General features: G+C 49.9%; 1 protein-coding gene across 10 annotated transcripts in view; it reads left to right on the top strand.

Annotated features, from left to right (window-relative positions):
- Nucleotides 1–22,301, top strand: part of ASB13 (ankyrin repeat and SOCS box containing 13) — a 70,691-nt gene that overhangs the window by 5,819 nt on the left and 42,571 nt on the right. For 7 of the 10 annotated variants that reach the window (XR_010141470.1, XR_010141464.1, XR_010141466.1 and 4 more), the window contains exons 2-6: nt 6,348–6,535; nt 8,019–8,169; nt 10,300–10,434; nt 16,770–16,961; nt 17,884–18,065. Coding sequence is in view for 1 of the 10 variants with exons in the window: in XM_063727470.1 (XP_063583540.1) it covers nt 6,348–6,535; nt 8,019–8,169; nt 10,300–10,434; nt 16,770–16,961; nt 17,884–18,011 (794 nt within the window). In the remaining 9 variants the exon portion in view is untranslated. Of the gene's footprint in view, nt 1–6,347; nt 6,536–8,018; nt 8,170–10,299; nt 10,435–16,769; nt 16,962–17,883; nt 19,878–20,017; nt 20,150–22,301 lie in introns of those variants that run through there. The other 3 variants (XR_010141468.1, XR_010141462.1, XM_063727470.1) reach the window with 3 other exon arrangements.

Raw genomic sequence — 22,301 nt, 5'->3', positions numbered from 1 at the left:
GTCTGCTTTGCTGTTTTCCCTGGTCTAAATACTCACACCCTGGCTGGTTTCAAGCTGCTGGTGGTCTCCGGCCAGCAGAACCTGGCTGTGCAGCCAGCCAGCTGGCGAGATGGCCCGGCACACTGCTGGGTGGCTTACAAGGCAGGGAGGGATGGAGGGGCTCTGGTCTCAGAGGGCCCAGGAACTGAGCAGAAAAATTGGGCAGAGACTCAGTCAGTCACCCGACGTAGATAAGGATCGAGTTACTGGAGCTGGAATGCAAGATTGGGGGGCTTGCTATGGAACAAAGATGAGATGGTAGAACCCGCACCTGCCCTCCCCACAGGACTGGTAGGGTAATAATGACAGCAATGATCCTGGAGCCATTACAGTGCCTGTTACTCAGAACATTTGCAGGTGGCCAGGCACGATTTTCTTCAGTCTTCACAGCACCCATTTGAGGAGAGAGGAGGCCGAGGTTTGGAGAGGGTAAGCTGTGAGACGGGCTTTGAACTCACGAGCGGGGCTGTTCCTGCAGCTTGCCCCTGTAGAGTCTGCTCCCTGAGGGTAGGCTGACTTTGAGCCACTTTACCTGTTCAGCCAGGGCTTCCTAGTCTCAAAGGACAGGTCAGTCCTGGGGCAGGGCACAGCCTCAGATGGGAGGGTGTCGGGGCCCCAGCAAAGGGGCAAGAGAGGGGAAGAGGAGCTGGGGTCCAGAAAGGTCCACACCTGGCACACGGTCTTAGTCAGTAAGGTCATATCGTGGGTGGAAGAGTGGAGAGAATGTTCTGAAGCATGTGTCATTCCTTCTCAAGGTGATGTCTGCCATAGTCTGCAGTAGATACATAGATGACGTCTGTGAAACTCTAGTTTTCAGGGCAAAGGCTTTTGCCTGGCTGTTCATGAGCTCGGGCCTGCAGGTGGCAGGTAAACAGGAGGGGCCGTGTGTGTATCACCGTGACCCTGACCTGAAGCAGAGGAGGAAGTGGGTAGAATCCAGCCATCAGGACTGGACCATGAGTCACCAGGGCTGCAGCCTTGGATCTTTTTGCAACACAAGTTCTTCATTTAATGGATGCACAAGCCCCTGCCTGGCCAGAGTGTGCGAGCGTCATGTTAAGTCTCAGGCCACTGTCCTGGGCTGGAAAGTGGAGCAGGGGACAGAACCCAGTGGCAGGGGTCCGAGTTCAGTCTGGTAGGGGAAGATGCGTCTGGGGAGTGCTTATTCATTCAGATACCTGCACGTGCAGCCTGTGCGGGGAGGCCGGCTAGCTGTGGTACTATCCCCAAGGTGACAGGAAGGCCCAGGGAAGGAAGAATGCTGGTCAGCTGGTGGTGTGGCGATAGCGTGGAGATGGCGTGTGGGGGTGGGCTGCATGCTCGGGAGGCTTCCTGAAGGAGCAGGGGTTCCCTCAGTCGAGGAATTTCAGCCGGAAGCGAGGTGGGGAGTGGGGCTGAGAAGGGCTTTCCAGGCAGGGAAGGAACAGCATACGCAAAGCGTGGGACTTGCAGCCACTGGACACTGTGAGTCGGTAGAGTTTGGTGTCACTGGACGTGGCTATGTGCATGGCGGGGAGCCTGGGGACAGGGCCTGTGACTGCATGGTGGTGGGCCTTGTACCTTGCCTGGATTCTAACCTGGGGGAGGGAGCCCTTGTGAGCAGGCCCTGTCAGACTGGCTTGTCAATCATCTGCATTAGGGAGGGGGCAACGGGAGATCTATTATGTGGCAGCGGTGGGTGGGATTTAGGGGCAGAACGTGAGTCCCGGAAGGAACTTGCCAGGACAGCGTGGAGTTTCGGGTTTCCAAGGCGGTGCTCTGCCAAGGGAGAGGGTGCAGGGATTGGGGAGGGGGGCGTCTTGCCACCACAGGGAGCCCGGCACAGGGGCTGGAAGCAGCCTGCAATCCATCCTGGCCAGTCCATTCACTAACAGACAGCATTTCCTGCGCTCACTCCTCATCCATTTAAGGTCCGTGACCACAAGCTGTCGTTCCCGATTCTTTTCATCTGGGACATTGACCCTGCCATTGCAGGGCTGAGTCACATTGCTCTGTGGTGGTGGGTGCTGGGGGCTGATTTTTATGCAGGGAATAGGTCTCTTCGCCCCCTGGAAGGGCTGTCGGTGGTTTGGGGGTGTCAGGAAAGGTGACGAGGTGCACCCCAGGCACCTGCTGTCCTCTGGCCTTCTATCCCTCCCTTCCCCAGTGTAAATCTCCTGTGAGGACAGCCTGCGGGTGACAGTCCCCCCATGCTCTAGATCCTCCAGCTTCTGGTTACTTAAAATTTTTTTTTTTCTATTTTTAATTGTAGTAAAGAGCACAGAAGTTACCACCTTAGCCATTTCAAGTGTCCATTTCAGTAGGGTTGAGTACATTTACATTTTTGTGTAACAGATCTCTAGAACTTCTTCATCCTGTAAAACTGAAATTCTGTCCCCATGAAACACTAACTCCCTGTTTCCCCTCCCCCCAGCCCCTGGCAACTACCTTTCTACCTTCCATCTCCATGAATTTGACTGCTCGAGGGACCTCACATAAGTGGAATCATACAGTATTTGGCTTTTCAGAAATGGCTTATTTGGTTTTTTTTTTTTTTTTCAGACAGAGTCACCCAGGCCGTAGTACAATGGCATGATTTCGGCTCACTGCAATCTCCACCTCCCGGGTTCAAGTGATTCTCCTGCCTTAGCCTCCTGAGTAGCTGGTATTACAGGCATGGGCCACCATGCCCGGCTAATTTTTGTAATTTTAGTAGAGATGGGGTTTCACCATATTGCCTGCCTCGGCCTCCCAAAGTGCTGGGATTAGAGGTGTGACCCAGTGCACCTGGCCAGAAATGGCGTATTTATTTATTTATTTTTGAGACAGAGTCTGGCTCTGTCACCCAGGCTGGAGTGTAGTGGTGCGATCTCAGCTCACTGCAACCTCTGTCTCCTGGGTTCATGCGATTCTCGTGCCTCAGCCTCTGAGTAGCTGGCACTACTGACGCACCATGGATTACAGCCACCATGCCTGGCTAATTTTTGTATTCTTAGTAGAGACGGGGTTTCCCCATGTTGGCCGTGCTGGTCTTGAACTCCTAACCTCAAGTGATCTGCCCGCCTCGGCCTCCCAAAGTGCTGGGATTACAGGTGTGAGCCAGCGTGCCTGGCCTAGAAATGGCTTGTTTGACTCAGCATAATGTCCTTAAGGTTCATCCATGTTGTAGCATGGGACAAGATTTCCTTCATTCCCAACGCTGAATAATATTCCACTGGACACTTGGATTGTTGAGAATAATGCTGCTATGAATGTGGGTGTACAAATGAATCTCTCTTCAAGACCCTGCTTTCCATTCTTCTGGAGATATGCCCAGCAGTGGAGTTGCTGGATCATATGATATCCTGTGTTTCATTTTTTAGGAACTGCCATACAGTCTTCCACAGTGGCTGGACCATTTTATATTCCCATCATCAATGCACAAGAGTACCACTTTCTCCACATTCTTGCCAACACGTATTTGGTTTTTTTGATAATCCTAACAGGTGTGAGGTAGTATTTCATTGTGGTTTTGATTTGCATTTCTTTAACGATTAGTGACATTGAATACCTTTTTTTTTTTATGTTTGTGGCCATGTGTATCCTGTTTAGAGAAATGTCTGTTCAACTCGTTTGCCCATTTTTAAACCTGGTTATTTGTTTTTTTTCTTTTTGAGTTGCAGGAGTTCTTTATATATTCTGGACTAACCCCTTATCAGATATATGACTTGCAAATATTTTCTCCCATTCTGTGGGTTGCCATTTCACTTTGATTGTGCCCTTTGATGCATGGAAGTTTCTTTTTTCTTTTTTTCTCATCATGTCTGCTGCTAATTTTTGCCCTTAATTGCTGCTGGTAAGACTACAGCAGCTGATGTGATTCACTAGAAATAAGTTGCATTTCCTTTGTAGACTGGTGATACAGAGAAATAAAATTAGATTTTCTTTTAAAAATTTTATGTCTGGTGGTAACTGAACCCAGATTTGGCTGCTTACTGCCCAAAAGCCAAACACGAAAGACAAGAGTTGGTGGCAGGTTTATTTGGAGAGCCAGCAAACCAGGAACATGGTAGACAAGTGTCTAAAGTGCCATCTAAGTCAGTACAGGTTTTGGGTTCTTAATTATGTTAAGGGCAGTGGGAAAAAGAGGCTGTTGGGATCAAGAGGTAACCAAGGACCAGTGACATCTGGGCACCAGCGAGGATCCTAGGAGGTTGGGAACATCTTTGTCCTTGATCAGGTCGCAGTGCTCCTATAAATCTTTAACAAAACATAACTAGTTGTTTACATGCTTTCCTTTTAATCCCAGAGTTAATTTCAAAACCGCACGATTGCTCTTTTTGCATATTATCTCAATGCTCTAAAATTATCCTAGCCTCTGTGTAAGAATGGATAATGTCCCCTCAAACAAAAATGTTAGTTCTTTTGCTGTTTCACTGCTACAGACTTTTTTTTTTTTCTTGAGACGGAGTCTTGCTCGGTTGCCCAGGCTGGAATGCAATGGCGCGATCTTGGCTCACTGCAACCTCCGCCTCCTGGGTTCAAGCGATTCTGCTGCCTCAGCCTCCCGAGTAGCTGGGATTACAGTCACGTGCCACCGCGCCTAGCCCAGATGCACTTTGTAAAAGTAAGATCTGGGGAAGATCCAGGTGATAGGAAGGTTTTTCAGGGACATGTCAGAATAGTAAGAGGAAACTGTTGATTGAGAAGAGGGTGTGATGTGATCTTGTCTGCTTGAAGATGGAGAGTTGACAATAAGGATATGTCATCAGCTTTCATCCAGCACTGTTGTCATTTATGACATTTTAAAGTGTCTGGAAGACTCCTCTGTGTCTGAGATGGGTGCTGAGAAAACAGGTGCGTGGTTTCTGCATCTGGGGAGTTTACGGTCTGTACCAGTTAGCAAGCTTTTGTCTGCCCCTGGTTTAGACAATAAAGAAACATGACTAAGCCCGGCCATTGGCTTGGCTCCAGGCACCTGATGGTCCTTGACTCGTCCTCCAGGTTCCAGCCCTTTCCCGGCTTTGCCATTCTTGTAGGTCCTGTCTTCAGGCAGGTAGCCAGATGGCTCAGCAGGTCCAAGTTCACATCCAGGCAGTATCCAGAGAAGGATGGGAGACAGCCTTCCCCTGGAGCTCCTTCTTGGGAGTGAGCAGAGTGTGGAAGCTTGGAGGCCTCTTCGCAGACTCTCCCTCACCTCTGCTTAGCTAGAGTTGTGTTGGATGCTGTATGGGAAATAGGACCGCTATGACTGACTGAGACAAAAAAAAAAGGAAAAAAGAAAACCCAGTTAACATCATCCTTAAAGGTGAATGACTAAATGCTCTCCCCCGAGACTAGAAACAAGACAAGGATGTTGGCTGTCACCCCTTTTGTTCCACATTGCACTGCAAGTCCTAGCCAGAGCAATTCAACAAGAAAAAGAAATAAAAGGGCTGGGCGTGGTGGCTTACACCTGTAATCCCAGCACTTTGAGAGGCTGAGGCGGGTGAATCACCTGAGTTCAGGAGTTTGAGACCATCCTGGCCAGTATGGTGAAACCCCATCTCTACTGAAAATAGAAAAATTAGCTGGGTGTGATGGTGTGTGCCTGTAATCCCAGCTACTTGGGAGGCTGAGGCAGGAGAATTGCTTGAACCCGGGAGGCAGAGGTTGCAGTGAGCTGAGATCACACCATTGCACTCCAGCCTGGGTGACAGAGCGAGACTCCGTCTCATAAATAAATAAATAAATAAATGGCATCCACATTAGACAGGAAGAAGTTAAACGATCTTTGTTTGCAGATGACATGACCTTGTATATAGACAAGCCTGAGGAAGCCACTAAAGCGGAATAATTAAAACATGGATTCTCAAGGCACTCGAGTGCAGGAGACACTGTAAATGCAGGGGTCTGAGCGTGTGTGCGTGAGCATTGTGGGAAGTGTTTCCCAGAGAAGTTGTTTTACCTGGGCCCACCTGGAGGATGTAAACACTTCACCAGGAAATTGCAGAGTGGACAATTGGCAGGGGGGCAAAGGTGGGCGTGTCAGCAGAGAAGGATGTGGAACTGCAGGGGAGTGGTGAGCACCTGTGCCTGCAGAACGGGTTTATGCAGGGGCAGGGGTGGGAGGTGGACCGTGGAGGTGAGCGGGGTCCACAGGACGGAGCCCCTTGTAGGCCTTGCCCAGGAGCTTGGACTCCAGCCTTCAGGCAGTGGGGGTGGCTCAGGGATCTTTGTAGAAGTGCTGGGACAATTGCATGATCACGGATGGTGCCTTGGTGGCATCAGCGGCCCTGGAGTCTTACGTGTGCTCATTTGTCCTGGATGGAAGTGGCAGGGTCTTAGCGTGAGGTCCCCTTCCTTTCCAGGTTTCTGGGTAGAGCGGACCCCTGTGCACGAGGCAGCCCAGCGGGGTGAGAGCCTGCAGCTGCAACAGCTGATTGAGAGTGGCGCCTGCGTGAACCAGGTCACCGTGGACTCCATCACGCCCCTGCACGCGGCCAGTCTGCAGGGCCAGGCGCGGTGCGTGCAGCTGCTGCTGGCGGCTGGGGCCCAGGTGAGAGGCACTGTGGGGCAGACCCCCAGACTGGCTGCAGCTGCCAGAATGGAGGAGGTTGACTCGGGAGAACTTGGGAAAGATGGGAGGGTGGGGGCTGCACCGTGTCCACTGCAGAGAGGTACCAGGAAGCCCATGGCTGAGAAGTGCTCGTGACCTAGGAGGTCACGGTGGTGGAGGACAGGGCAGCCTGAGCAAATTGATGGTGGAGTGCCAGCCCTGTGGTGGGCAGGAGCCAGCAGGCTGGCCGCAGCCTAGATACAGGCTCTCTCAGGGGCGGCCAGGCCTGGGTGCAGAGCTGCCACTTGGGCCCAAAGAGCAGGCTTCCGGCTTTAGGATAACTCAGTGGGATGCTGGCCAGCCAGCTCTCTGAAAAAAGGAACAAAAACAAAACTGTGTTGCTGCTTTCCCTGGTGTAAATGTTCCCACCCTAGCTAGTATTAAGCCACTGGGGGTTTCTGGTCAGCAGAATTCCTGGCACATTGGCAGCCAGCTCTCCCGAGCTGGCAAACACTGGCCCTGCACACCCCTGGCCAATGTATAAGGGACACAGGGACCTGGTCTCAGAGTTCAAGGGGTGGGGAAGAAGAGAAGACGGTGTACTGTTATACTCTTCCCAAAAGCTTGGAATGGAACCCATTTCAGTGTGTACCCAAATAGAATTTGAATTTGGACAAATGCTAAATAAAATTTGCCAATTTGGGGAGTTGCCTTTTTCCTGGCCTCTGACTTTCTCACTAGGGGAGGCGTGGTAAGCTGTCTCAGGCATTCCTTCCACTGAGGTTAGAGTTTTGTGTGAGTGTGTGTGTGTGTGTGTGTGTATGTGTTTTGTTTTTTTTTTTTTTGAGACAAGGTCTTACTCTGTCACCTAGGCTGGAGTGCAGTGGCATGATCATAGCTCACTGTAACCTCGTCCTCCTTGACTCAAGTGATCCTTCCACCTCAGCCTCCCGGGTAGCTGGGACTATAGGTGCATGCCACCACACCCAGCTAATTTTTGTATTTTTTGCAGAGACAGGGTTTTGCCACGTTGCCCAGGCTGGTCTCGAACTCCTGAGCTCAAGTGACTCTCCCTCCTCGCCTTCCAAAGTGCTGGGGTTACAGGTGTGAGCCACTGTGCCTAGCTGAGGTTAGAGTTTTTAAAACTCATTTTTAAAGCCTGCCTTTCCCAGCTTGCACCCTAGGGTTCCCCTGTCCTGCTCTGTGCTTAGGAGGTGTTTGGGGCGGGGGTGGCGAGGGGGCTGCTGAGCTTATCCTGTCCTGAGAGAGAAGAATCCTGAACGAGATGACTTCTCTACTCAGGAGGACGTCGGTGCTCCCCAGCCACGTGCTATCTCTTTCAGTGTCCTTGCCTAGCACACAATAGCAAAGCAAATCGGTGCTTCTAAGAAGCATCTTAGCAAAGATGAACCTGCACCGGGATGGGAAAGCGGGTTGTGTGGCATTTCTCTGCCCTTTGACACTTGTTTCTTCCTCTCATGAGGTGGATGCTCGCAACATCGACGGCAGCACCCCGCTCTGCGATGCCTGCGCCTCGGGCAGCATCGAGTGTGTGAAGCTCTTGCTGTCCTACGGGGCCAAGGTCAACCCTCCCCTGTACACAGCGTCCCCCCTGCACGAGGCCTGCATGAGCGGTGAGTTGGCAGACGGCTGGGCTGGCCCAGCTGGGCTCTGGAAGTTTCCTCCTTCCTGGGATTAAAGGGACTTAGGAAAGGAAGCAGAGTAGACAGAATTGGGAGCCCTTGGCTGGTGAAGGAGTTCTGAGTCTGTTTCTGGCTCTTGGTGGCTCAGCTGCTGAGATTTAAGCTTTCCCTCCTCGAGGTCTTTGTCCAGGGCTGGGGCGGGTGACTCTGTGGTAGGATTCTGTGTCCAAGCCAGGGTCCCTCGGGCCTCTCCACGTTAGCAGCAGGGACTGGGGGACTCTGCAGAGGCTCACCTGGGCTTTGCTATAGTTTGCTCTGCAGGCCCCTGATTGAGATGGGAGATGACAGAGAAACGTGTCCCAACAGCCTGGGCCGGGAGGCTGTGCGTGGTGCTCTCAAAACAGTGCTGGTCCTGCAGGCTCAGGGAGCAGATGGGACTTCAGCTGCCCCCCAAGGACGGGCAGATTGCAGATGCTGGGAAGACAAAAGAGCACCCCGAGCATGGGGAACATTCCTTGTCCTATCTTACTGCATCAGAAGCTCCCAGTGGAGGAGAGAGGACTGGAATTTAGGGTGAGACCAGCTGGTAGGAAGATGTTTAAATGACAGACTAAGGAGTTTGGATTCTACTCTTTCGAGCAGAGGTTGCAAACTGTGGCTTATATCTTGACCGGCCAGCATGGCCTTTGTCTTTGGATGCACATCTAGGGTGCAGGGTATGGGGTATGTACCTTTCCACGGTGCTGGCAGGGCCATGGCTGCATGTGGCTCACCCTTGATTCCTGTTCGTAGGTCTTTCCACGTCTGCAGGCCATGGGGCAGCTCCAGGGAGCTCTTGAAGGTTTCTGAGCAGATGTCAACGGTCAGGAAAACAGAATTTGGGGAAGGTTCATTTAGGCCACTCCATGTGCAGATACACGGAGATGGCAGTGGTGGTTGGGGTCTCCTGGAAGCAGGGGGATGAGTTGGGGACCATTGCTGGGATCAAGGTGCCCAGTGCTCAGAGTAGGCGGGTGGAGTGGGATGGGTTCATTTAGTAGGTTTGGGGAAGGAATCCATAGGATTTGGTATGAAGGGGAGGCTCAAGAGGTCAGAAATGAGTCAGGTTTGAGTTGGGAGCAAGGACCCCAGGAAAGGGAGAGGGTTCTAAAGTGGGAGACACCGGCTGGCGGCCAGCACATGGCTCTGGGGCTGGGGCTGGGGCTGGGTGTGAGGCTGGTGGGGAAAATCAGGGAGCTGCCAACAGTGAAGAGGTAATTGAGTGAAGGGAAAGGTTGGAGCCTAGACGGAATGTGCAGGGGCGGGAGGATGGGGGGCCTGGAACTGTGCTCCAAATCCGCGTTACAGACCCAGGAAGAGGGGCCACTTCAGAGACAGGAGAGGCTGGGCGCTGTGGCTCATGCCCTTGGTAATCCCAGCACTTTGGGAGGCTGAGGTGGGCAGATCACCTGAGGTCAGGAGTTTGAGACCAGCCTGGCCAACATGGCGAAACCCCGTCTCTACTAAAAATACAAAAAAATTAGTCGGGCGTGGTGGTGCACGCCTGTAATTCCAGCTATTTGGGAGGCTGAGGTGGGTGAATTGCTTTAACCCGGGAGATGGAGCTTGTAGTGAGCTGAGATCGCACCACTGCATTCCATCTTGGGCAACAGAATGAGACTTTGTCTGAAAAAAAAAAAAAAAAAAAAAAAAGAGGCAGGAGAGGCGGCTGCTGTGGGGCACAGGAGGATGACCTGCCTAAGAAAGTCTGGGGGGTTTCCTGGGAGGCTGGGCTCAGTGCCGACGGCCGCAGGTAGACACAGCGCAGCGGGGCAGCGGGAGAGTTTTCCCTGACCCATTCTAGGTGGTGCCCCGTGTCTTCTGTTCTCACAGCAAGAGGCCGGCCAGGCCCGTTTCTCCCACTGCCTTGAGCCCTCCCCTCCTCAGCGGGGCGCAGAGCCCTGTCCTGGCTTCCTGAGGGCCGTGGGGTCGTGAACTCCTCCCTAGGTTGGGACGCAGGCCTGCTTGGCTTCTCCGCCCTGCACCAGGGATGGAGGCTGCTGCAGCTGCCGCATCTGTGTGCTTGTTGTCTCCAGTGTCCGTATTCAAGGACATTGTCCCCCCTTTTCCATTTATCTTAAGGGAGTTCCGAATGTGTGAGGCTTCTTATTGACGTCGGGGCCAATCTGGAAGCACACGATTGCCATTTTGGGACCCCTCTGCACGTTGCCTGTGCCCGGGAGCACCTGGACTGTGTCAAAGTGCTGCTCAATGCAGGTGAGTGGGTGTTTACCTGCGTGGGTGTTTAGCTGCGTGAGTGTTTACCTGCGTGGGTGTTTGCCTAAGTGGGAGTTTGCCTGCGTGGGTGTTTACCTGAGTGGGTGTTTGTCTGAGTGGGTGTTTGCCTGAGTGGGTGTTTACCTGCGTGGGTGTTTACCTGTGTGGGTGTTTACCCGAGTGGGTGTTTGCCCGAGTGGATGTTTGCCTGCGTGGGTGTTTACCGGAGTGGTTGTTTGCCCGCGTGGGTGTTTGCCCGAGTGGGTGTTTGCCGCGTGGGTGTTTACCTGAGTGGGTGTTTGCCTGAGTGGGTGTTTACCTGAGCGGCTGTTTACCTGCGTGGGTGTTTACCTGCAGAGTGGGTATTTACGGATTTATCTGAGAAGTTTGCCTGAATGGGTATATACTTGCAAGGCTGTTCACCTGAGCAGGTGTTTACTTGCACGGGTATTTACCTGAACAGGTATTTACTGTGCCTAGCAGACAGCTGGGTAGAGGAGTCAGAGGGACCAGGGTTGGAGGCTGGCTCTCTTACTTGCCAGCTGAGACCTCGGGCCTCAGTTTACATATCTGTAACACTGGAAGAATCTATGCTGCAGGTCGCTGGGAGAACTGGGGATGTTTCCCCGGTGCCTGGTGTGTCCTAGTAGGTACTCAACAGATGCCAGTGATTATTTCTAGAGATCACAGGCCACTGTCCCCACAGCTGCCTGGTGAGGTTGCTGCCTGAATCCAAGAGAGAAGGGGATGTAATGGGAAGTGGAGTCGGCAGCGTTTAGGAGAATATGGAGCATTTGGAATCCAGGCCATTGTCGGGTGTTCGAAAAGACTCAGGATCGAGAGAGATTCCCAAAGAGGGAAAAAAAAATCAAAACCAAAAAGACCAGCCAATCGAGGATTAGGCTCAGGACCTGTGTATACCAAAAGTTTTAGCCAAAGTGACTGTTGGCACAGGGTTTTTCATCAACCCAACTTAAATGTTTTGTTGAGGGAAAATTTTAGTTTCATCGTCTTATCCAAATTCGGGGTGTGGTGTAGGATAAAAACAAAACTGTTTAGGATGGCTGGGCACTGTGGCTCACAGCTATAGTCTCAGCACTTTGGGAGGCTGAGGCGGGAGGATTGCTTGAGCCCGGGAGTTTGAGCCAGCCTGGGAAACATAGCAAGACCCCTTCTCTTAACAACAAGAACAAACCTGTTCAGGAACAGGAAGATCATGAATTCCGTCTGATGACAGCCATTTGAGGTTAGTTATATATAGTTTTTTATTGGAGAATCTTATTCACTTTCATGTGCCACTTTTAAGTCTTTTTAGTGGAAAAGATTCATTTTGTGTAGGAATAGTTGTTGGGGTACTTTTAATTTTTTATACACGGTCTTAAAAGTATCTCCATTGGAAGCAGGCCTAAGCATTTCCAGCCAAGCTGCTCCTCTGGCAGCTGGATCCGTTTCTATGAACACAGGGCAGTGCATTCATATCAAGCCTTTATGAGCTCAGTACACATGAGTTCCATTTTTACTTTAGTTCTGTTTGGTGTGGTTGTAGGGAAAGGGATCAACTTAGTGTTTAAAGCAAACATCCTTTCTGTATCAGTTAGGACTTCATGTCAGTTGGACGCCTTTGCGAGTAACAGGAAGCCACTTCCACTGGTAAACAATGGTGGGCATTTCTAGTTCAGGTGACTTCAGGGCTGAGATGCAGAGCACGTTTAGGGGCGGCTGGACCGGAGGTTCTGTGGTGTCACCCAGGCCTCAGTTTCTTTGAACGTTGCGATTCTGCTTTCCTCAGTGTTGGCTTCATCCTAAGCCTCCGGCTTCCCTGAGCAAGGTCACGGGGCTGCAGTGGCTTCAGGCCTACACGCCAGACCTTTCCTGTTTTAAGCCTTCTGGAGACTCTTTCAGAGGAGTGGAAAATCCCTTTTCACACACCCCTCCCCAGTCCCTTTGCCCAAACTTTGCCAAATTCTGATGGGCTGAAGCCTGGGTCATTAGAACCAATTACTGTGGTCATGGGAGAGGGATTGGACCAGGCGGGACCTACATTGGAGCTGAAGTCAGGTCTGCTCCTGCCCCCACCACATTACCAGGTGGCAGCACAGTCCGGGGTGGGGGCTGGAAAGGAAGGGGCAGCTGTGATGCCCACCGTCGCCCTAAAGCGGGGTTCCCACAGCTCTCCCCAGGAGTTTGCATGCCCCTGGGGAGTTAGAGGTGAACGCGGCTTTCTTGGGGAAGCCTCCCCACAGTGACTGTTGGTGTTGGCTCGATGCTGTGGGTAGCGTCCAGCCATCAGCTCCATGCGGGATTCCTGATTCCCATCCTACTCTCTGGTGGTCTTCTCTAGTACCCCTTGTGAGAGCAGATGGATCATCATCTTTTTCTTAGAAACCATTTTTTCATTGTGGAAAATTTCAAACATACAGAGAAGAGAGAAACAACAGCATCCCCTACGTCCTCACAAACAGATTTTTAAAAAGTAGTGATTCTGAACTTTTGGGGTCAGGTCACAGATCCCTCGGGAAACCAAAGGAAAGCCAGGGACCGTGTCTCTAGAAAAACAGAAGAGTGGAAATTCCCTTTTCCTGCACCCCTCCCCGATCCCTTTGCCCAAACTTTGCCAAATTCTGATCGGCTCAAGCCTGGGTCATTTGAACCAGTTACTGTGGAGAGGGGAGAGGGATTGAACCAGTCGGGGCCCACATGAGTGCAGGTGCTTTCGTGCGCAGTTTGAGAGCTGAGCTGTGAGGCAGCCACGTTGCACCCCGCGGGGGACGTAGAGATCGTTGTTCTTGTTCTTTGCAGGCGGTGAGGCGAGTCCAGGAACCAGATTGTATTTGTAAAGGAGGAGGGCTGGGGAGGGTGAAAGTCAGGTTATGATGGTGAAGTAATTTTTAATCTGATTGCTGACAGTGAATATTGAACTCTGCCAGGAGTGTTCAGAAGCGGCTCCCTGAGGACGGTCGTGCTTCCACCTTTGTTCTTAGAACTGGCCCTGGCACAATTAAAAAAAATTTTTTTTTAATTGTTGTTTAATTTTTTAAAAAGTTTTAAATTATAATTTTTTAAATTTAATTGTTTTTTTTTAATTTCTCTTGTTGCAACAAGCACCTATTGAGCTACTTGTGTTTATGTTCCAGGATTGCGCCAGTCTTGGCGTGCTAAGGTCTTAGATGGTCCCTTCACATCACTGGCCACGGGTTCTCTGAATCCACTTTAATCCTATTTTGTGTTGAAAGCAGGATTTTGGTAATGAGCCTGTGTTGACCCCTTTTCTCTGAAGCATGAAGTTCAGAGCTTTTAATTGCCTAGTTGTTTCCTGGCTCCCCGTCTTTGTCTTTGTCTCTCCCTGTCTCTGCCTCAGTCTTTCTCTTGCCTCTCAGTTCAAGGTATGTTTCCATCCTTGCTTCACACAAAGTTACTTTCTTTTCCTCTCCTACCCTCTTTCTCTCTTCCTTCTTTCCTCTGTATCTGTTCCCTTCTTTCTTTCTTTTTTTTCCGAGACGGAGTCTCGTTCTGTCACCCAGGCTGGAGTGCATTGGTGTGGTCTCTGCTCACTGCAGCCTCCATCTCCCTGGGTCAAGAGATTCTCGTGCCTCAGCCTCCTGAGTAGCTGGGATTAGAGATGTGCACCACCACGCCCAGGTAATTTTTGGCTTTTTAGTAGAGATGAGCTTTCACCATATTGGCTAGGCTGGTCTTGAACTCCTGACCTCAGGTGATCTGCCCGCCCGAGGCTCCCAAAATGCTGGGATTACAGGCATGAGCCACCGCGTCTGGCCCTGTTTTCCTCCAACGAGTACCTGTATATGTTTTCTCTCTCACTATGGGCCTCACTCGGTCATCCAGGCTGGAGTGCAGTGGTACAATCATGGCTTGCTGCAGCCTCAACCTCCCGGGCTCAAGTGATCCTCCTACCTCAGCCTCCACAGTAGGTGGGACCACAGGTGTGTGCCATCACGCCCGGATAATTTTTAAATTTTTTTGTAGAGCGAGGGTCTCACTATGTTACTCAGGCTGGTCTCAATTTCCTGGGCCTAAGAGATCTGCTCGCCTCAGCTTCCCAAAGTGCTGAGATTACAGGCGTGAGCCCTGCGCCTGGCTAAGGCATATATTTTTAATGGACATAGCTGATCAGGTTTCATCTCTGACTCTCTTCTTGGCTCACTCAGTGCTATACTTTCAGGATCCATCCATGTTGCTGCCTGCACCCCTGGCCTGGTGTTTCCTTTCAATCCCTTATTCACATTTTCATTTCCTTCCTTATTCACCTTCTTTCCCTTCCACCCAATCAAATGATGTCAAACACACATTTTGAAAAGATGTACATTGGGAAGGCCGCCTCTCTGCAAGAGCCCCAGCCCAGGCCTCGTCTGTGGAGCGCGGCAGGGAGCGTGATTTTTAGAGCTCTTTCCAGCCATGGTTTTCTCCCTGATCGTGAGAGAGTAGCTGTGCCTCCCTTGGGCCTCTTTCTCTGTTTTTCTTCCTTTGTTAAAATAGAGACCATCTCTTTCTCTCCCAATTGGCAAGAATATTGCCAGAATTAATGACACGAGAGAAACTTGAACTTTAGATTCTGTGGATGGTACAATTTGTTTTTCATTACAAGCGTATGTTTAGTGTTAAAATTTACTTCGTATTATGATTGCAACATTATACTGGAGGAAAACCCCTTATGTGAAAGAGAGGTTGAATTGTGGGGAAGTATTTCTTTAATCTATTGCTTTTAAATATTATTTTTTGTAGTACATTTCTGCCAAATTCAGGACCTAGGTGATTTAGCATTTTTCCTAGTTGAGAGATCCTTTTGCTGTCCTGACTTCTGAGTTTTGGCTGTGGGAAGTGGAAAGAACTTTCTTGACTTATGTCACCACTTTGGAGGGCTGGGGCATTCTTAGGATCCCTCCACGAATGCTGTTATGAGCATGGTTCTTATGTGCTTTTAGGGGATTAAAATATTTTAAAGCAGAAAGCAGGATTTTTCAGATATTTTTTGAGCAGAGGAACTAGAAAATATAATAGCGTTCTACCTCTCAACTCCTCTTTTGACCCTCTGAAACTGTCGGTAAGTGATGACATGCTAGTGGTCTGATTGTTTTCAAATCCCACTTTTGATAATACTTTATGTTTGTGGTTTGAATCTATCATTTGGCGGATTATTTTACTGATGCTGGGTGATTTGCTTGGCTTCTTTAAAATACTTCTCTTTTATTTGTTTTCTGTTATAACCTCCTTTGTTACTTGAGGAACAGACTTCGAATAAAATGGCATTTTCTTTCAAAAGAATTCTGAAGCCCTGGGAGATTCCATTGTATTGGATTAGTGATGGCTGTGCCCTAAGAATGATGTGTTACAAAAATCATATTTTTATCAAAATCTTTTTTTAGTGCATTGAAAAATGCCATATTTGACCAGGTGTGGTGGCTCATGCCTGTAGCCGGGAGTTCGAGACCAACCTGGCCAACATGGTGAAACCCCGTCTCTACAAAAAATAGAAAAATTAGCTGGGCATGGTGGCACACTTGTAATCCCAGCAACTCGGGAGGCTGAGGCAGGAGAATCGCTTGAACCCTGGAGGCAGAGGTTGCAGTGAGCCGAGATCATGTCACTGCACTCCAGCCTGGGTGACAGAGTGAGACTGTCTCAAAACAAACAAACAAACACCCCAAAAAAACCAAAACCAGCCAAATTTAGCTACTAATTCTTTGCATCTTTCTGAATGTCTGCTCTTTTTAAAAAAAAAAAAATTTTTTTTACTTTTACTTTTAATCAGCTTGATGAATGTCTGCTCTTATCGTGAGAAAGCTGAGGAGTGCAGAGCTTACTCTCTTCTCTGAATTGCCTACTGTTTTGGGTACATTATCTGTTTTCCTTTTGTAAAAGAATATGCATTGTTAAGGAACATTCATTCTTTCACTCAACCAGTATTTCTGGAGCCTCTGTCCTGCGCCCACAAGAGGAAGAAGCAGTGTGTGTCTGTGCTGGAGGCCAGGCGGGAGTGCTTGAGTGGCTCTGGTTTGAGCTTCCAGAAATCTCAGGACCCCTGAAGGCAGATTGATAGGGCATTAGAATGGTTGTTTAACTCAGGACGTTTTTCATTTCATTTTTCTTCTTTTCGGTTCTATTTCCAGTTCTTTATTATTGCTGCCTACCTTTGTCTCTCTTCTCATGGGGGGGACAATAAGTAATTCCAGCTTTTGGATGTTGAAAAACATTTTTGAAAGCTATGGTAGAGTCAGGATTGCTTCTGCCACCGTGCTGTGCGACGAAATGGACGTGATTGTCCCCCTGACTTCAAGTTCTCTTCTTGGTGAAATCTCTTCTGCACTCTTGACCTCCAGGGGCCAACGTGAATGCGGCAAAGCTTCATGAGACGGCCCTTCACCACGCGGCCAAGGTCAAGAATGTTGACCTCATCGAGATGCTTATCGAGTTTGGTGGCAACATCTACGCCCGGGACAACCGCGGGAAGAAGCCGTCTGACTACACGTGGAGCAGCAGTGCTCCCGCCAAGTGCTTCGAGTACTACGAAAGTGAGGCGCCCCATTGAGCGCGCCCCATCCCCTCCAGCCTTCAGCCTGGACCCCTGATGTGCCGGCTCCCTGTGGGCTTCCGGGGAGAGCTAGGCTGTTAGTCCTGGCTCCTGTCCTCTGCACTAGGACAGACCCTTAAGCACTTTGCGGGGGCTGTTTGTGCTGTTGCCCCAGCTCTCCCTGGGTTCCCTGTGGCCCGTGGCCTGGAGCAGCAGAAGCTGTGGCTGACGCCTGCCCGGGCACCAGACCTGTGCCTCTTGTGCTGGACATTTGACAGATGAGCCTCCTAGCTGCAGATTAGTTGTTTGATGACAAATTTGGGTGCTGAAATATAATGCCGTGTCTCAAAAAACCAAAACCATGGTTTTGAAAAGGCGCGGTGGCTCACACCTGTAATCCTAGCACTTTGGGAGGCTGAGGCGGGCAGATCACCTGAGGTCAGGAGTTCGAAACCAGCCTGGCCAACTTGATGAAACCCCATCTCTACTAAAAATATAAAAATTAGCCGGGCGTGATGGTGGGTGCCTGTAATTCCAGCTACTCGGGAGGTTGAGGCAGGAGAATTGCTTGTATGCAGGAGGCGGAGGTTGCAGTGAGCTGAGATTGTGCCACTGCACTCCAGCCTGGGTGACAGAGCGAGACTCTGCCTCAAAAACAAAAAACAAAAAACAAAAAATCTCAAAACCAAACAAACCCCCGAACCCCACAAAAGGCAATCCCAGTGGACATCACGCCCCGAATTTCATTTCCTGGGCTCCCTTCCTCGGGTTCCTGGCTGTCCTTCCAGAGAAGGCCTGCAGGACACATCCTGGTTCCAGGGGAAAGGGAGGCGTTTCCGATTCCCTCTGAGTTTGTGTTCGGTTGCAGGTGTTGTGCTCCTGCCTGAAGTTAACCTCACGTCCTTCCTTGCTCCCTTTTTCAGAGACACCTCTGACTCTGTCACAGCTCTGCAGGGTGAGCTTGAGGAAGGCCACTGGCGTCCGTGGGCTGGAGAAGATCGCCAAGTTAAACATCCCGCCCCGGCTCATTGATTACCTCTCCTACAACTGAGTTGCAGGCGGGGTCCGGACCGTGCCTGCCCCCGTTGTGCCCAGCATTGCCCAGGTAAGGGCTCTGCCTGTTCCTCTGAAGCAGCGTGATTGCTGTAGATAGAACAATGCTCCTTCCAGTCCCTTCCTGCGATCCTGTTTAGGCTTCTCTCCTGGATCCTGGATAATGTTTCCAGGGTGCAGGGTGTTGGGAAGGCCTGCGCCTCAGGTCACAATTGTGGGTGTGGCCCTGCGCTGTTCTACGGAACCTACCCTCTCAATGGGCGTGGGCCCAACCGTCCAGTTTTCCTCTTTAATGGACCGTCCTCAAAGGCACTCTCAGCACAGATGGCGTGGGGAGCATAGAGGAGGCTGGCAGAGCTGGGGACTCAGGGCATTGTTGCTGATTCCCACTCGCCTGGGCAGCCTGCTGCAGATGCACAGGCCCCAGATGCAGGCCACCACCTCCGGGTTGGCACCAGGACTGCCCTCGGTGCTCATAGGGAATGGCTGGGCCCACAGAAGGTCGGCCTGGGATGTAGCCTAGGACTGGTGCTCTGCTGGCTGCTGTGTGGATGCTTTTCCTGGAGCACTTTCCAAGGCATCCCCCAGCCCCGAGCCTGCGCACATCTGCCACTCGGGCTTTCTGTGGGTCTTTGTGGGGGAAGGCCCTGGCTCTGTATTCCTCACAAGTAGCACTGAGTTTCTTAGGAAATTCGTCTTCAGTATTAGGTCTTGAACTCTTATAAAAAGTTTATATGTAGGATAAAAACCTCTTAGAGGACATGTAGGCGGTACCACTAAGGTTTTGCTAATGAGCCATTCAAACCGACAGCAGTGTGAAGGTGTGTCAAGGTGTATATTCTTGAGGCTCGGCATTTTTAGTGCAAAGGGCTGTTTGGAGACTCTGTGGGAATTGTTTTTCATCCGTTTCTATGGTTGTCAAATGAATTCTTCACCCACCCTACAGTTTGCTAACTCCTTGAAGCTATCAAATTAGTAAGAGAGGCTGCCCGCACCCAGGGGGCACCATCACCCACTTGTTATTTGGTTTTGCGGATACTCATGGAACATCTATCACATACAACATTGTCCCAGTGCTTTGAGTTGGATGGGAATGGGACTCTGTAGCCAAGGCAGGATAAGAAAATCTTGCAATCCCGTCCTGCAGTAATAGAAACAGGTCGTTCTGCATTATAAGCCATAGGTGGAGCATTCAGTAGCCTATTCAGACTGCATGGGCTGGCCTACGAGTCTTTGTCTTCATAAATTTTAAGAACCCCTCCCACAACAGGGAGTTAAACTGGAGGACCTTTGCATGATTAATTCAGGGATGAGTGGTTTCTGGGGCAATGGAGAATGGGTCAGGCCTGTCCTGGAGACAGTGTGCCCAGAAAAGGGAACGTGGTACTCACCGGATGCACCCAGCCCGGCCTGAACCTCCCACCACAGACAGTGTGGAACAGAGTGAGCCTGAGCTGCCCAAGGTGATGCCCTTTGTGCCGTATGACTGGAGGCCTCTCCACGTGGGTACTTGGGGATGGGGCCACAAATCTGGCAAAAAACTTCATGCTGGCCGCCGTGGGGTTTCTCTTCTCCAGTGTTCCAGCTGTCGTCATGGCGGGTCTTCGTCTTAAACTGAGAAGAAAAGCATTCCTGTTTGATCACCGCCTTAGTTACCAGTTCTGGATCAGTCAGTGTTTCTGCATGGAATAACAACCATTAAAAAAAGCATTGGATTCTGCCCTTTCATCTTTGTAAGAGATTCTTGCCTCTAGCAATGACATCCTGTGATGTCTCACAGTAGAGCACTTAGTGCAGAATCAGGTCCCCACGGCTGTTGCTCATTAAAAGTGGTGGAATAAAGTGCATCCCTGTGTTCACACAACTCTTTTCTTATGGTGCAGAAACACCAAGATGGGCGCATCCTGTGTGGCTGGAGAGGGGTGGCTCTCGTCTTGCCATGTCTCAGGTCGTTCGGCAGCGCTGTGCTTGCCAGGGAACCACACCTTCCCGTCTCTTCCCCAGGTTTCCTGGTGCCAACTTCAGCACCCCCCTTATGTGGACTTTTCTTGGGGGAGACAGACGCTGTCCACGGGACCAGGTGACTGGGATTTTGGGTCCTCCCCTGCCCTTACACAGGGCTGTGACTGCACACAGGTTTGTCTGCTTCTCTACTCTGAGTTTTTCCAGAAAGCTGCAAAACCGAGATAATGGATCAGACTTGGAGCATTGAAGGGGTCTTGATGACCAACCACTGAGCCAAGCCCCTCACCTCAGGTGGACGAGATTCGGTACCCTAGCCTCAGGTTTTTTTTTTTTTTTTGAGACGGAGTCTCGCTCTGTCGCCCAGACTGTAGTGCAGTGGCACAATCTCAGCTCACTGCAAGCTCCATCTCCTGGGTTCACGCCATTCTCCTGCCTCAGCCTCCTGAGTAGCTAGGACTACAGGCGCCCGCCACCACACCTGGCTAATTTTTTTTTTTTTTTTTTGTATTTTTAGTACAGACGAGGTTTCACCATGTTAGCAAGGATGGTCTCGATCTCCTGACCTCGTGATGCTCCCACCTCGGCCTCCCAAAGTGCTGGGTTTACAGGCTTGAGCCACTGCGCCCAGCTGCCTCAGGTTTTTATGCAGCTGAAATTAAATGATTGAAAGATGCCTTGGCTGGGTGGGGTGGCTTACGTCTATAATCCTAGCACTTTGGGGAGCCAAGGTGGGCAGATCACTTGGGCCAGGAGTTTGAAACTAGCCTGGCCAAGATGGTGAAACCCTGTCTCTACTAAAAATACAAAAATAAGCCGGGCGTGGTGGCGTACGCTTGTAATCCCAGCTATTCGGCAGGCTGAGGCAGGAGAATCGCTTGAACTCGGAGACGGAGGTTGCAGTGAGCCAAGATCGTGCCACTGCACTCCAGCCTGGGAGACAGAGTGAGACTCTATCCCCACAAAAAAGAAAAAAAAAAGATGCCTTGAAAAGCATAAAGTGGTCCCCAAATATGAAAGTTACATCGACTGTTGTGTGGTTTTGTTGATGTTTGTAGATCTTGCAGCTGGGTGAACTATTCTCACTTTAAGATCATACCATCTATTTCAGGAGTCCTGCAGTCATAAGACTTCTCAGTTTACATTTTGAAATGCAGTGTGCAGCGGACATATTTGGAGCAGACGTTTGCAATATATAACAAGTAATTGGCAAGCAAAATATATAAAGATCTTATGATAGATCATTAAGAAAATGGGCCAGGTGCTGTGGCTTATGCCTGTCATCCCAGCACTTTGAGAGGCTGAGGCAGGAGGATTGAGCTTAGGAGTTTGAGACAAGCTTGGGCAGCCTAATGAGACCCCATTTCTACAAAAAAGAAAAGATAAACAACCCAATAGAAAAAAACTGGGCAAAGAATAAGAACAGGGCTTTATAAAAGAGGGATCTTGAAATGTCCACTCCCAGGAAAGGATGCTGAGAAGTGATCAGGGAAATTCAAATTAATGTTTAATTCAACAAAGCGATTACCATTGAATGTTGCCATCGGGACAGTCATTGAAAGGTCTGAGTTTCACAGTGTTGATGGGTGGGCCATATGGGCAAATGGAAACGCACAGGCTGCTAGTGGGGAATGCAATGATGATAGGTCTGTTTTGGAGAGCTATTGGCTGATATTAATGCAATGAAAAATGTGCATACCCCTTGTCCCCAGCAATTCTACTTTATATAAATAATACCCTAAAGAAACTCTCAGGTAATATCACAAGGAGACATGTATGAGGTTGTTTACTGCAGCAATACCTGTAATAGTGAAAACCCCATCAGTTGGGAATGAGATGTAGAATATCATATACATCTTACATATCATACCTACACTCGATAAAAGTTAAGATGGATTAGAATTACATGTTTTAACACGAATAGATCTAAAAATATAGTGGTTGATCAAACAATTGCCAGACTTTTCTGTGTATGGTATGAATCAATTTGTCTAATTTTTTTAAAAAGCCCATCTAAGAATTCATACATGTGCAGTAAATACATAAAATCATGGAAAACACAAACTGGCGTCATGGGGATACCTGTGGCTTGGGGATAGGAACACAGGGAACTTCACCTCTGTTGTAGTCCATTTCTTAAAAAGTGATATTGGCCAGGCAGGGTGGCTCACGCCTGTAATCCCAGCACTTTGGGAGGCTGAGGCGGGAGGATTGCTTGAGCTCAGAAGTTCGAGACCAGCCTTGGCAACATAGTGAGACCCTATCTCTAAAAAAAAAAAAAAAAGAAATGATATGAATCACATGATAGAATGCTACTATTTGCTCA

This window comes from Pongo abelii, chromosome 8 (genome assembly GCF_028885655.2).
Source record: "Pongo abelii isolate AG06213 chromosome 8, NHGRI_mPonAbe1-v2.0_pri, whole genome shotgun sequence".
NCBI lineage: Eukaryota > Metazoa > Chordata > Mammalia > Primates > Hominidae > Pongo > Pongo abelii.
Note: the sequence above shows the minus strand (reverse complement) of the source record. Positions and strands in the feature narration are given on the sequence as shown.